Source organism: Nipponia nippon, unplaced genomic scaffold (genome assembly GCF_047370975.1).
Source record: "Nipponia nippon isolate SJK-2023a ecotype South Korea unplaced genomic scaffold, ASM4737097v1 scaffold_7, whole genome shotgun sequence".
Lineage (NCBI taxonomy): Eukaryota > Metazoa > Chordata > Aves > Pelecaniformes > Threskiornithidae > Nipponia > Nipponia nippon.
The window spans coordinates 12,349,576-12,366,076 of NW_028262391.1; the positions used below are offsets into that span (position 1 = coordinate 12,349,576).

At 37.8% G+C, this 16,501-nt stretch overlaps 1 protein-coding gene across 16 annotated transcripts in view; it reads right to left on the reverse strand.

Moving 5' to 3' along the window:
• The window catches only part of LRCH3 (leucine rich repeats and calponin homology domain containing 3), a 71,140-nt gene that overhangs the window by 30,277 nt on the left and 24,362 nt on the right, over positions 1-16,501 (reverse strand). For all 16 annotated transcript variants that reach the window (XM_087739511.1, XM_087739509.1, XM_087739515.1 and 13 more), the window contains exons 2-8: positions 10,815-10,959; positions 9,150-9,276; positions 8,253-8,358; positions 7,944-8,080; positions 7,091-7,200; positions 2,701-2,794; positions 1,680-1,800 (exon numbers count right to left, since the gene is read on the reverse strand). In XM_087739511.1, the coding sequence (XP_087595637.1) occupies positions 1,680-1,800; positions 2,701-2,794; positions 7,091-7,200; positions 7,944-8,080; positions 8,253-8,358; positions 9,150-9,276; positions 10,815-10,959 (840 nt within the window). The remainder of the gene's footprint in view (positions 1-1,679; positions 1,801-2,700; positions 2,795-7,090; positions 7,201-7,943; positions 8,081-8,252; positions 8,359-9,149; positions 9,277-10,814; positions 10,960-16,501) is intronic.

Consider the following 16,501-nt stretch of genomic DNA (forward strand, 5'->3'; position numbering starts at 1 on the left):
TGTGCTAGGGATGCAGGGGAAAGCGTAAGCTCCCTTTCTGAGCACTAGAGCTTTCTTTTTCTTAAAACTCTCCCCAAACTTGCTCCAGACTCTTGCAGACATTCTTTTTCTACTCCCCCGCCCCTTTCCTGCTTGTCTAAAACAGACTTCTTTTTGCCTCACCACACAATCTAGCAACTGTTACTGCCAAAGCCACCTCCTCTGCTACTACAACTATCCAAAACAGCATTCCTATATACTTTGGCTTCACACACCAAAACAAAACTCCCCTTCTTTCCAGACTTGCTTATTTTACTTAAATAATAATAAGTATAGGGTGAAAGACATTAGTATCTGTGTTAGGAACACAAAATTGGAAAGAATCTCCTGGATCACTGAGAGCCACATGCTATGGCTCGTGCCCCTCTCAGATACTCCTACTCATGAACTGACCGTGCTCCATCTTAAAAGACTAGTGAGGCGTTTTGAAATCCCTGGTGTACAAAACCCTAAGAACAAAATAGTTAGTCTTAGAGGTGAAGCTGGCAGCACTACCTGTTATTAAGGCTGCCCACAGCTTCCCACAACACTGTGTCTTCAATTCTTCTAACTTTGCCAGAATTTAACTGTTTGAACTGAATTTTTTGTCCGTTAATGTGTAAAAGAGTGTGAGCCAACGAAAATGTTTCAGATGTTTCTAGAAGGTGGCTAAGAAAACAAAACATTGTGGCACAGAAGAATAAGACCAAGAAAAGAAGATGGCAAAAGATGAAAAGGGGGATGAGGAGGGAAGAAGGAAGAAAAAGTGGGGGTTGGGCATGGAAGATTAAAACTAACTGGTAAGAGTGAGACTCAGATAGGGAACATGAACTGGAGCCATTAGGGGAAATGGAAAACAAGGAGCAGCTGAGAAAGAAGAAAAATTAATCAAAGTATGTGGGGATGAGATCTAATAATCAGTAGTGCAAAAAAATGAGAAGAGGGAATGCCTGAAAAAACCAAACCTGTAAGGATGCTAAAATATGGACATATAAACAAGAAGAGGGCTGCACTGTGAGCCAGTGGCAGCAGCAGATTATTGGAAGTTAAAATTGAGAAGGACTGCATAGATCAAGAAACATGGGAAGCACTATCACCGCTTGAACAAATATGGGGGTGCTACGGTAAGACTGCAGGACAACAAATTGAGAAGGTGCAAAAAAGCAATGTCACTCACAAATACCTGTCCCTCCTAGATGGCTTGCATGTTCGGATTAAAACCCAAGACTGCTGAACAAGGCACTTTTACTACTTGGAAATATGATATTCCCTGACAAAATTGCTCATCCCATTCCAACAGCAGTCAGCAAGAACACTGACGATTTACTACTGCTGTAAATTTTCCCCCATAGCTCAAGCAGCAAAACTCCATGCACTGAAATTCAAGATTCCAAAATACTGTTTGAAGCATTTGAAGACTTTAACATAGCACATATGCAGAAGCTGACAATGTTTCCCAGCTAATCCCAATTCTGATGCTATTTGATTTTGCCTTGTAACATCCTTAATGCAACAGTGTCTTTACACTGTTTACACAACTGTGCTTTTGTGTAATTCCACCTAGACCTTTCTCTTTTTCCTCTTGCTACTGTTTATAGCAAATATTCTGGAACTTTAATAATGATGACAATAAATATTGTTAGCCAAAGATCACTATTTACCTCCACCATTAGTTACAACTGCGCTCCCTCGATTTTCTTGATACTGACTTTCTCTTCGCAGTCTCTGTTCTTTAGTGATCTCTGCCACACGTAAAGGGAGATCTGAGAACTCATCTGTTGGCTTTAGAAAACAAACAGTGAAGTCAAGAAACACTCTTCTTCAGAAACATCATCTTGTAAGCTACCTCCCCTCGTGTTTTTACTTCAACTGTGTTTTGCACCTACAAAACACTAACTTAAAGCAAAATACAGCTATACAGTATTGTTTTAAAAAAAACATACATTTAAGCTTTCTTAAACAAACAGCTTGCCCACAGTTTTGTTTGCAGTATCTGCAAGTGCTTGAAAACATCCCAGGATGGAAACTCCTAGAACCTTCTCAAAAACAAAGCTAGGAGTGCAACCAGGCGTACAGAGTATAGCTCACTGAAACGCTTTAGGTCACGGCTACTGCCTTTTCTAGTTGTCCCAAGAGGAAAAGGGAGCTTCTCCCTTAGAAGAATAATTGACACTCTCCTTGCTAAGAGGTCCCATTTTCCTGCTTCTAAATGGCAAACAGATTTTATTTTAACATTTGAAACAAGCTGCAAAGAAAGAAGATGAAATTTCCCCCTCATTTTTGAAGCTTGGTTTTCACGTTCATATCTATTTTACTGAAACAACTACTTATGAGTAATTGTACTTGACTCAACACTGTAATATGATACAGTTATAAGCTTTTTGTACAACGAGGAACCCCCTTTTTCCTCATCTTTTATAGTCCAGTAAATTGATCTGTCATGCACTGTTTTATACATTTCTTTTATTATTTCCAACTTTCTGTCCATACCATATAAAATTATGCTTGTTTTTCTCCAATAAGAACAACAAATAATTTTGACTCAAGAGAACCCGCACACTAGCATATACATGTACCCCATTGAATATGTTTCCAGATGTATACTTATTACTCCTCTTTCCTGTAGAATACCACAAATACAATCCTACAAAAATACAACAAAAATAAAGCTGCAACACTTACTTCATTCCCTGACCATCTTTTGTCTCCGCTGTCCACACTATTGAAGCCAGAATCAAGTGCTCCATATGGCCGGCTGGAATAGAGTTCCTCATGGCTGTCAAACACACAGTTTTAGTTACTGTAATATAAACACCACCAAAAGCTTCTCAGCTATTACAGAACAAAAGCAGGATAAGCTACCAAGCACAGTTGCAGCGTGTTCACAAGCTCAGCATATTAGAGAGCATCATACTGCATTTGCCACACAGGACAAGAGGCATGTGCTTACAACTACAAACATACTTGTCAGTCAGCTGTCCACCTGCCACTGCCTAGCGTTTTAAGAGCTAATCTGATCCAAAGTATATACCCATACTTCAAACATTTCCCACACAAAGAAATGACAAAGAAATCTGCAAAGTGGTCTCTTATTTCACTGTTTAACAAGTCAAACTTTCATTTTCTGCTACTCATATGTTTTGGTTGAAAAATGCTGGCTGTGGGACAGCATTTTTCATAAGTAAGCATAAACCCATGCAAAATTACTAAAAATACAGGTATATCAGAACATACTTTTACACAAAAGTACGCAGAATGTATTATATAACTATCTTCTGTATCATAATTACCTACCTAAGAAACTGTGCAGTAAGCTGGACACTATTTCAAATATTTCATAATATAATAAGTATAGAAGTACAGTTTTCATCTACAAAGCCCTTGTCAATGATATGTCTAGACAAAGGCATTAGACATGTGCCTAGTGTTACAATACACATAACCAAACAGCCATACAGTTCTTCTCTAAATTTGTGGGCTCAGAAATTATGTAATTCAGCAGTACAGCCACCACAGATGTCGAGTCTGGCAACTGCTGCAGATAGCTACAGTAAGAGAGATAATGGGACTTGTCTGATCCACTGCAGATGGCATTTCACAATGGCTCGACTGTCCGACTGGCACTCGATGCCCCAGGGAGAACTGCAGCAGTAATTACTACATAATACACAAGGAAGAATGAATTTCAGGAAGCTAATTGCTTCACCCCATCATAACTAAATTGCAGGTCATTTTCTCACTGGTATAACTCTCAAGTTATTGCTCCCTCTAAAATCCCTCTTTCAGGAAATACTTATTTTCAAATTACTATTATTATTATTAACACAGCACCGTGTGCGTGCATGGGACTTTGTAGAACAGTGACAGACTATTACCATGGGCTATTCTAATTTTCAGATAGACATAAAATAGCAAAAAACTAAGAGGAGGGATGGAGGGCTACAGATGAGAAACATTAGGCTATACATCTGCTTCTATGCAGATCTAGATTCTGCAAACGTACACCAAAAGACTAGCTCTTGTACCTGCATGGAGTTCTGATTAACTCAAAAGAGTTCCACCTTCATGGCCCTTGTATTTGAACAGAAAGATCATCTGCATAATAAACCCCTAGCAAGAAATGAGGGGAAAGGAAAAACAACTCCCTTCTTTTGGGTGGGGAAGGAAAAAGAAAGACCTTTAACTGCACTGGGCAATTTCATGAACTATTAACTTGAATCACTGACAATAGAACCTTACTTACGCTAACAGCTCACAGTACTTAAATGCTGGATTTAAAATATGGGTCAGAGAAAAAGAAAAATCCATCTGCAGTATAATTCCATTTTAAATGCACCAATATTTTCAGAATCTCCTGAGAACCCTGTTCTAAGTTGAACAATTAATCCGAATTGAAGAGCATCTAAATTACTATTTGGCTACATCTCTAAAATAAAGAAGTATTTTGAGACAAATTTTCTTCTTTTAGCCTTCCTTTTCAATTATAGCTTTTGAAAAGCTATACATCTAACACTAAGGTTATCTGGAAGCTCAAAAATCCACAATTACTGTTCCCAGGACTCTCTTCTCTTTTGTAACATGAAAGCTGCTTTCTGTCTCCCCAACTCTCAGATCTAAAACAACTATTCAATGCTGCATGCTTTACACGATTATAATGGTACAGCAGCCATCCTGAAATCAGTTGAGACTTAAGATTTTTATTCCTCCCTGACCAACAAGCTACAAGGAACAACACTAAGCATTTAGACAGATCAAAGCATCTTGGGGCAACTACAACTTACCCGGGAAGCTACATACAGCTTGAAATCAAAGGAAGAGAAGCTAAATGCCGGGTAAGACCAACAGCCAAACAAAAGACTTGCCAACATTTCAAAGACTTAAAACACAGCTCCAAAGCCACAATGAAACACGTATTTTTAAATCCTGTAAGAAAGAGCCGTTGCCCAAGTCCCAGAATATCCACTACACTGGTTTATGTATGAGTTCTTCATATTTTAAACCTTCTAACTCCAGACTATACCAGTCTGCCTCAGTGCCAATGGAATTGCTACACAGCTTTGACAGTTCTGCCTCCTCTCAATCGCATTCACTCCAGCAACAACCTGAGCGGCTCTGAACTTCAGTGTTGCAAATGAGAGACCGGCTGCAGCAGATCAAAACCTGCTGCAAGATAAATTTCACATAGCTTCTCCTTAGAAAAGGACTGTAACATACAAGATTTCACTTTGGTAAGCCAGTTTGATACAACGTGACTAAAGGCTAAAGGCTAAACCAAACAATTAGCTGCACTAGAACCTCCAAACCATACTTTCTCCCATAACGTTTCAGAATATCTTGTTTTATTAGCAGTATTAACAACTTTGTTATTAAAAAAATGTTTGATCAAGAGTGAACTGACAGCACAACTCAAACTTCTTTAAGAATCTCTACCACTCAGTTTCAGATTCTTAACCTCCATGGTATTTCATTTAGCTTATCAGATAAAACAGCAACAAAGTCTAGGTGTACTGACTGATACCTTATTTCTGTCGGTCACCTTTGAAGATAACGAAGCTCTTGTGACTTGCCTGGAAATACTAACTATATTGAAGTTGAATGCTTTTATTTCTCTCATCCCAAGTTCCAGAAGAGTATAATAATAATTTGGGGTCCTCTCTTCCACTGGATCATTCTACCATTTCTTCCTAACACGTACTCTGATCCATGGACAGTTCTTCCATAGGTACCTGAAGATAGGAGGAATCACCTACAACACTAAATGCCCTAAACAGCACGGTAACAACAAATAATTCTATCACCAACTCTTATCTCCTCTTGGGGATGGAAAACAGCTAAAGGAAAGCCAGCTGAAGCTCATTTCATATGGCTGAATCTGGAAGTAACTCTAGAGAAAGCATCCTCAACCAGTTCTGCACTTGTTTTTACATTCCTAATTCCAAGCTATGATTAAAATACATTAATTCTTCTCATTTCACAAAAGCAATTAAGGAAAACTTCCATAGTAATACACAACTAGAGACAAAAATAAATCAGTAAACACATAGCCCACTGATTTTGCTGGAGTTTCTCTTAAAAAATAAACAAACTATGCTAGGGAGAAATAGATCTCCAGCATAAACAGCCTTTTCTTTTCAGTAACAGGACAGTATCCTCAGTAGTATGCAGAAACCTTCGGCAACAGCTTATACTCTAGGAAACTGAGTAACACTCATAAAATGCTCATATGTTGACCTCATCTAGGAAAATAATTTAAGACATTCAGTGCTGATGAGGAATCACTCTGTCAGTCCCTCATGCAAATTCTTCTTCACAAATCTGACTCATTTATTGTGAGGCCCTCTGATTTGTGTTTTACTGCTGCTAAGACAGCAGTACATCCTTCAGCAACTTATTCCTCCACACCTTATTGCCACCTCCCAAGATGACTGAGGTAATTTTTATATATATTTAGTTTCATACTTCAGTGACTCTCTTCTATATCATGTAACAGAAATAAATCTTAACTCCTGCTTTTCTCTAGACATCTTAATTTAGCAGCTGATACGGCTGACTGTTCCAATATTTGTGTTACAATGCTAAGCAACAGTGCCAAGTGAAAGCTTGCCAAAAATAACAGTTTACTAATGGGGTGGAGATAAGCATTTACACCTGCGGTTTGAGCACGGCAGTTATAAAATTCTGTACAAAAGATTAAAAATCACAGCAGGGATATAATTCAGTAAGTATGTGGAAAATATTAAGATCTTATAAACTGAACACATGTTAACAACATGAGAGCACGCCCCCTGTACTACGAAGATACCACTCTTACTGTATATCAGCTCTAACACTGCCTTTCATGTGACATTGCCCAGGTATTCTTCTGAGCTGCTTTTCGCTTCTAATATAGTGGTACCTTGTTAGAATGCATCATGAGATAACACAGATTATATTCTTCAAAGCCACCTCCATCAATGCACTTACCAAAGAACAATTCTTGGATCCATTTTTTTTTTTTTAAAAAAACTCAGATGACTGACAAAATTTTCCTCAATGTCATCAAAACTAAGAACTTGGATTGTGCCAAACTTACCAAGATCCAAATCCCATCGGTCTCCTATCATAATCAGGCAAGTCTGGAGCTATCTTGCATGCTTCTATGTTCAGGTATTTAAATATGTGAATTTTTCCTTTTATACATATCTTAAAAAAAAAAAATTAAAAATTATGTATGTATAATTTGACAATACATTTCCAAAGTATTCTACAGACATTTAGCCTGTACTTAAGAGTAATAAATGAGCACATTTATGTCAACCAATGCGTCTTTTCTTTTAATCTCACTGCATTTTAGAGAAACAGCTATAGTGGAGCATCACAGAATGACCGTAACAGACAAATGGAAGCCGGCCTCCAAGCACATCTGGTCTGCATGCAACTTTGTCAGCTGGATGCTGAAATTTCATCATGCAAACAAGACATAAGCATTTACAAGTACTAGAATTTATACCCTTGGCATCAGAACAGATGCATCCCACCCATACCCAACTTTGAATGGCGGTGGCAGACCGCCAAACCAAGCTCAAATTTAAAGTGAATGAAGCCCGTAACAGCTGCCTTTGCTTTCAAAAGGCAGGCAAAACCCTACTGAAACTACAGGTCTTAGCAAGTGCCACTCTTGACTCAGAAACAGCAGCTCACAGGAGAACCTGTAATACTCAAGGGGTTATATACCCACATTAAAAACCAAATTAGGCATTAATCGTATTGCAGTTTCTAGCTCAAAGGCCAATTTGAGCACTCTGCTGCAAAGTGAAACAGCACACAGCAGCACTGAGGCCTCAGTCAAAATTTTGACATTTTGATGTAATATAATCCTTCAGCTTTTAACTTTGTTCTGTCCTTTTTAGTTGAACTAGTCATCCGAATTCCTAGGTGCAGTTTACCTGTGCAGGGGGTGACTGGAGAGGGTTGTTCTCTAACATGATGGTCTGCAGATGTCTGAGGTTCCTATAACAAACTGGTATTGTTGTTATTTTATTGCAGGAGAAATCTAATCGAATCAAAGGCAACTCAGCAAGCTCTGGAGATAGAAAATAAACATAATTCAGCAGATCTAAAAGCAAGAGTATAAAAATATGTGTTTTACAAAATAATTAAGTACGCTGCTTCTAGCTCTCAGGGGAAGAAAAAGACATTGAAAGTAAAGAAGTGCTTGAAGTTTCTGCTGTTACAACTGACAGCCTTTATCTCACCTTCAGGTAAATGCACCAAATTATTTCTTCTGACATTTAGGTCCCGCAAGGATTCCAAATTGCCAATCTGTGGAGGTATTGTCTGTATTTCATTACAACTCACATCCTGCAAAGCAAGAGTAAAGAATGAGTTAGCAGTTTTGACATTACCACCACTGACCAGTAAGCCTCTGTTAATTACAATATGTAGCGTTTTATTTAGGGACTGAAAGAAAAAGACAACTATTTACATAACACCTCAGATCCTTATATTCATTAAATCTCATTGCTAATGTGAAGCATTATTCTTATTTTAAATATATGGGGAAATAAAAGCTTTAAAAGATTAAGCATTCAGATGTAGAAGTTTATTTCAAGTTATCTCGTTCAAGTTATTCCGTATTATTTGAGAGAGCGCAACTTGCTACATAAAAGCTTTTTGCCAGAAAGAAATGCACCAACAGCTCTAATTCCACCCAGCCTTCCTTTCAAATATAGGGAAGACTCTTAGTTAAATTGACATGGATCATTTGGTCTCCAGTGCAAGGCATCTTTCCTCCACATAATTCTTTTTTAAAATCTCAGAGTATTTCAAACTCTTTTCTAACACCTCTATACAAAGTCAAAACATAGTTGGAGATACTATGGCAGATAGAAATCTTACTTAGGCTAAGAGCAGATTTAAGTAACTTGCTATCGCGTAGAAGTGACTGGTTTACAATCACAAAGTTCTCAGCAGAATGAGAAACAGGATGTCGATCTTGCACATGCCCAGAGAGCATCCTAATTACTGCATTACTTTGATCGGTTTGGGAAAAAAAAAAAAGTTATTTCTTCTGAAGCACCGCCAAACCTATTAAACATCAATTAAAAATTAAAGACTGAATACCAATAGTTAAAAAATAACTGTATACTCACAAGCTCTGTCAGCTGTCTGAGCTGTCCAATTTCTTCAGGTATGGAAACCAACTTATTATTACTCGCTATCAAAACCTTTAGTGGTAGACTACAGAGGTGTACTGGCAATGTTGAAAGCTGGTTTCGACTTTTTGGACAGAAAGAAAACAAAATCATCAGAACTCTAATAAGAAATCACCTCACATCTTAATGCAATGAAAGGCACATACAAAACGCACACTCCATTTAGATGATCAAGTCGGTTTTTATATAATTACTGTAAAAGTAGTTCCATGAAGTCTTTCTCCATTACTTGCTTTATCTAGTTAGGTGTGAACAAACTCTGAATATCAAGTACCAAGCCTGATCAGATGCTTTCAAACTCAGTGCTGGGGAATATGATATTTTTGTGCCCTTTCAGGTGCTTTTGACAACTGGCCACCCTCTGTCACAAATGAGTATGTCTGAACAGAGTGCAAAAGCCTTTCTGATCAGTAGTACTGCAGGTCAGCACATACAAAGTGCCACAGAGAAAGTCATTAATTACTGAGTATTTAAAGTATATTTCTAACTGAGTAAGTCATGTGGATCAAAAACCTTGGTATGATGGATTTCACTACTCCAAAATCCAGTCTTGGACATTTCATAATAAACTACTATGAAAGCAAATATGAGGTCATATGACTGGACTGTAACCTCAGATGAGAATCAGGCAGGATGAGAATGGATTGTAAGAGAGAAAGATTCCCTTTAAAAATAAAACATAGCAAGAAGCAGTGCCTGGATGATTAGAAGGCAAGTTATTATGATCTTAACTAAGGCTTTGATCAGATGTTGACATTTACCAGAATATGCTGCTGTATTTTTCATGCTTGAAACCCAGATTTCCCCACTATTAAAGCAAAAACAAAACCAAAAAAAGTTCTGAGCAGTAGGTGAACCAGCAGCAGCTTTTAAAAGGATAATAATTGGACTGCATCTACTAGAGATCATGGCAATAGGAAACACATACCTGATTCATATCCTATTCCTACAATTCTCACCATCAATAAAAAAAGAAAATAAAGAAACATAACCATAGTAAATTGGCAAAAGTGTAACACCAGAAGGAAACAGCCTGAAGTTTTTCTTGATTGATATCACTGCCAATTTGTGATGAGGAACTTTCCACACCTCTTAGAAGACCTTCTACAAACGGAGAATGCTCTACACAATTGAATTTCATCAACAGGCTAAGTTGTAAGCAATTTAGCTTTTAATGATGGCAGAGAAACATTAATGCTTGAGAAAGATTTTTAAAAGCCACCAGTACAGCGAAGGTAAAGGGAAAGTGCATAAGCCTCATTCAGCTGCCGAGAGCTGAATTGCAGACTATCTAAAAGCTCTATCCTCTCTTTTCAGTCTGCATGCCTGTATTTCTTATGAAAACTACTGGAATTTATTTTGTGAGTCCTTTAAGTTGGATTTAGCTTTCTTCTTCATACTCCACTTCTACTAACTGCTGCTTAATCCTCATGTTCCCTGATCCACCTAAGTGGGTAAGACTGGTTCAGGTTGCTTTGATTCGATGGCATACAACATAACAACGTGATGATTACACACCGCGTTAGCATTATTTATGGATGCATCAAAATTTATAAACCTAGACTACTGATGCTAAAGCAAAATCTCTAAGACAATTCTTACCTGATATTTAGAAATGTTAAAGACTGTAAGTTCAGAACAGCCTCTGGGATGTAGCGAATGCAGTTCTGGTACAAATTAAGACTCTCGAGGGAGACAAAGTGACATGCTTCTGCTGGGAGCTCTGACAGTCTGTTTCGTGACAAATCTAAAGGGAGGGAAAAAATAAACATTCAGTAAAGCCATCTTAAAATTTCACGAGGACAAGTATTGTCTGTATATTTGCCGTCAAGCAGTGGGAACAGCTGGACAGGAACCAGTTTTGCTGTCCTGCCTGCAAAATTTTCAAGATTATGAAGTGACTCTCACTTCACACACAAAATAAATCAACATCATTTAAAATCTTACAGCCACAATGAGAAAAAGAGAGCCAGATGCAACATTCCTTTCATAGTCACACTTTCATATCCCAAAATGCCTTATGCTTAGAGGAAGCTAGTTTAAGATGCTGAAAGCCTAGCTTCAAATCTCTGTTCCAGGACCATTTTTTAGATTATGGAGTTGGTATTGGGTAGGCAGTGCTGTAACAAAAAGAATCAGAAAGTACTTTTCTCCCAGCCCCCTGCTAAGGTACTCTCTGCTACGTGGAAATCTCAGCTTCAGATTTCTGGTCTAAAATATATACTTTCTATAGATACATGCATATTTACAGGTAACAGTTCCAACAGGGGAAACATGAGGCGCACACCTTAGATATGCCTTCTATACGCTAGCCAAAGCATTCCCTCCTCCAGAGAGATATCAGTTCAAGCCTGTAATCTCAACCAGGCAATAGAAGAATTTTCAATAAAGGGTCTTCCCAGCTGCTGAAAAATGTCCTGCTTGCTGCTAGCAGTAAGGTTTACTGCTTCTTTGTGATTGTACACTCTTTGCTCGGCAAGAGACAAAAGTTTAACCAAAACTACTACCAAATGTTTGTATTTGAGGAATGAATTTTTTTCCTTAGCCAGTTCCAGTTACGAGTCTATACGTATAAACTATCCATCAGTATTACTGTCCTTCAAGAGTAAAAGCTGCTTTGTGATAAATAATGCAGTTACAGCTGCATTGTGATAAATAATGCAGTTGCAAAGGGTTCTTTTTTCTTTAAAGGTCAAGGAAAGCTCTTGCTTATAAATGCCAAAGGACAGTTCTCACAAACACACGCTAACAGCTTCTTAACACACCCAGCTCTTTACTTCTAACAGGAGCTATGCTCACATCAAGAGCACCTTGCATGAGCAGGGAGCTCCTATAGAGATACTGCCTGTTTAACAAACTGACGCTTCACCTTTACATTTTTAAGGGAGGGCAGAAATTCATTGTAAAAAACCATCTAACCTGAATTGGTGTCATGAATGATTAAAGAAAAATCCAAATTTAATTGCTATTTTCTTTATTTTTTTTTTTATTTCAATTTCTCCTCATCAGCATAAGAGGATAAAAGCTCCTACCCCAAAGCATATGCAATAAAGTGACACAGTAATTTCTGTATCTTTATTGCATGAAGGAACCATCCAATACAGATTACTTTTTAAAGACTTCCAATGCAGATAGGTCTTGTGTTGACATTTTTCATTTCTTTTCTAAAAGGGAAGCTTTACCAGAGTAAAAAAGCCCTCATCAGAGATATCCTGCCTACCACTGTTCCAGTGTATGCGGCTCTAGGTCGCCCAAGGAAAAGAGGTCACTCCGAGTGCAGCTGGAACTGACTCCAGGTCTACCTCAATGCTTAGAGCAAGCCATGAGCTACTACTGATAAATAATCAGTAATTAAAAATCTCAGCAGAAAGAAGCACTATGGAAAACTTTGTAGAGAAAAATCTTCAAATGTACTTTTAATGTACAAGTGAGAAGGAACTGCATTATCCAATCTACAGGTATGACTGAAGCTAAGTATAGCAGAGGCTGTGATGGATATAAAGTTCAGCAGATGTTGCAGGGTACACACAGATAAGACGACATGAAAATAATGGAAACTTCTAATCTACCGACACAAAAAGGTTAACGGGGAACATAACAAAACTGTTCAGCAATGAGTATTTTAAAAAAAAATAAATAAAAATATCACACTAAACACTTCTTTCCAGCTTGTATCAGCCTCAAACACGACCTCAGCTTAAACTTGTCCAAACCTGATTTTGAAAATCCAACATTTTTAAATGAACATTTCTGACCAGCTCTAAGAGTGGGAGCTAAAACTACAAAATAATGGAAGTCATCAGCATTAAGCCTGCACTGCATATCTGGAACTGTTTAATTGCCTTATGACAGAAAACATTCTAGATCTTTGCTCCCCTTTTCCATTTTTTGTGAAGGAGGACAACCTTCCCCCCCCCCCCTTTTTTTTTTCTTCCTCTAAGAGTGAGGAAAATCCTGCACTTACAGATTGCTAAAGACAGCTTCCATAAACATCCTAATCTTACCATATGCTAACCCAGATAAAACATCAGATAAATGTGTCAAATGCAAAGACAGACCACTGTGTTGGATCCTGCTTTGGACTACTGCTGAACCCAAAAGTTTTCTTACCTCTGCTGCTCATTCCAGGCCCTTTGTATTGCCAGAGTTTGTGGGAAACTCCGATCAGAATGAAATATAACAGTTTTTCTGATCACCTCACCACACAGCCCCACAAACTCTATGCCAGCACCAGGGAAAAATGGTGCAGGCAGCAGAGTCCCTTGTTCTGGTGGCAGGGATTACTTTTGCTGATTTAAAGCACTCGCCAAACTGCAGCCTAAGTGGAGAGAGCAAATGAATTGGACTGATCAGAACCTGCTTAAGAATCCATAATAGCAAAGGAAGCAAAAAAATATCTGTGGATATCCTGTGGGCACACAGCATACACTTCCAAGGAAATTTATGCAGTGGACACTTATTTTGCACAAGCCATCTCCCATAATACACTGGTCTGTCCTAAGAGTTTCTTCTGCTTTACTTCCATGATTTAATTCTCCTTAATGTTTTTGTGAAAATGACAGCAAACTCCAACTCCTCCAAGTTGTATATCTGCAGTAGACTTAAAGAAGAGTAATAGTGCTAAAACTATGCAATGATGTGATGTCTGAAACGGCAACATTGCTAATGAGATCTCTCCTGTGCCAACATTGTTGTAAAACATTAACAGAAGTGTGATTTCCAAACAAACATACTGTCCCAACACAAATAAAAATTATGTGTCCTGCAAAATTTCAAGTAAGTACAGACAATCGTAGTATTTGTAATCACTGAAATCATCTGTGATACATATAACTTGCCATAAGGTTTCACGGTACAGTTGTATGTTACCATATGAGAAAGGGAGAAGAAAGCAAATTATTTCAGACATGACAAGAAACAAGCAAGAGTAATTTAGAAAATATATTTAGCTTCCACATTGACTAGATGTTTAAGTACCTATTTATTTTAAAAAATTATAACAACATTGGTTCACCTATAAGGTGTAAGCGTTTTTCTTAGGGACTCTGGAGGATGGAACTGAATTCCACCACCTATCTCACACTATACTAACATCCTTCAGCACACAGCTGTGCTGGCAAAGTCTGTTTTAACACTATCCATTTTCACAAAGAAATAGGCTTCCCAAGTAATGAGCCATATTTTCTGGCAGAAGAGTTGCAAAGAAAAAGTTTCTTTCAACTCTGTTTTGGAAAGGGTTTAACCACAAACATGAGAATTCTCAACTGCTTTTTGTTTCACTTTATCTTACCAAAGAACATTTAAAACCTAGTGTTTACATATTGTTCAGACCATGAGGCATGGGAGTACTAGTCAAGAACAACATGTATCGTGAGCTATGATTTAGTATATCTAAAGAAAGAACTCCCTGCAAGATAACATTAGGTATGAAGAAATGAAAACACATTTTAAACAACAAATGAGCTCATCGCATGATTGCAAAGAGACACCAAAGCTGGTTCGCAACGACGACTAAGTTTTCCAAACTTTCCTCAACCTACAGTGATTTTTAAAACTTGGCATTTCTGTTTAGCAGTAGAAATTCAGTGGAAAGGATATAAAATCAGAGCTGAATTTTGATGCTGCAGTATAGTCTCTTAAATTATTAAAAATGGGTCTAACCAATTACAAGTTTGGTTAATAAGACTGCAGCATTTTTACTCACATGATGGTCCTGAAAATGCTATCTTGTGTTTGAATGGGGAGCTAAGAGGGAGGGTCTGCCAGGACAATAAAAAAAGGCAAGTGCTAGAAAAAAAAAAAAAAAGACTAAGCTATACTGTAAAACAAGAATACCAGGAGAATTAGATAGAAGCAATATATGACAAAACACAGTGTGAATTCTGAACCTGCAAATGAAGAACTGCTTTTGGTTATTTGCAATCCCTGCCTTGCCCCCCTGCAAACCTCCAACAAGTATTTAAATTTCCCAAAGTCCAGAACACAGCATCGCTAAGACTCAATGACATTTTTGATTTTGGCCAATTTCTCTGGAACCCTCCCCCACTCCAGAAAGCAGACCTTAAATGGGACCAGAAACAGGGCAGAGAGTACAGCAGTCATTGTACAAAACAATTCAACAGCTCCATCCTCTTCCCCACCTACCTCCTAAAAATATCTGAATGAAAGGAACAGCTCTAACAAAACCAGGAGAAAAGTAAAGAAAAAAGCACTCCAGTGATTGGTTATATATTTACATATATGCTACCCTGCAGTACAGCAGTAGCTGGTGCTTTTCCAAAAGAGAAAGTGGGAGTGAGGGAAAGGACAAAAACTAAGGTAATTTATTGAAAATATCTTGTCAATTAAGACTTGTTTTAGTGATATTCTTCTGCTACTGTATCCATAAAATAACTGTTCAACAACAACCAGAAAAAAGGTGTTATAGTACAAATCATTGTGCAAACTAAAATTTGTGCAAAGATTTCTCTCCATTTCTCAGAAAAATGACAGAATATGGCTGTGAGATAATTTTTTTTTTTACAAATATTGTATCATGAATTAAGAAATTGATAACTGTCAAATCAACCAAGGAGTAACCAGTGTGATGCAGATTATGTTCTTTAATACATATGTGCACACCCTTGCTGCTTGACATACCATGAAATGCAAAGAGCAAATGACTAATTCCCCCCCAAAAGCACAAACACTGAATTTCACTAAGAATAAGAATATGAGCGAAACATGGCTATTATAATTTGAACTAGGATTGACCTGTTTGTGTTCATGTTTCATGGGTTAAAATTACTGTTACCAGAAATCTGCTTTAAAAAAGGTTCTTCTAGCCTGCTAAAAATGGATGCGTTTCCTTGAAGGCAAGATTATGTGGAATTTTGACAAAGGGGAAGCGTTCTTTGGAACTAAGCTCTTTGTGAAAGATAAAAAAGCCAACAGTACAAATACAATGTGAAATCTCAGAGCGGAGTCAGATCACTGACCTTTTCCATCTTAATTGGGATTCCGTTCAGAAAGCCAGCAAATCCAATGTTAAATGTGCCTAGAGAATACACTACGTGTCAAAGTGCATCATTTGGCCTTAAATGGAAACTCCTCCTGCCCAAAGAAGAATGTTCCTCTAACATCAAACATTAGCAGGGCTGCGTTCACACATCTTTAACTTAAGCTGTAACATAATTTTTTTTCTCCAAAGGAAAATCACTAATGCATAAAGATGCACTGTGTAAGGTACCGGGTACTTTAACCCACTACAGACGCTATAAAGAGAGGGAGCTGCAGCTCAACTGTTGCTG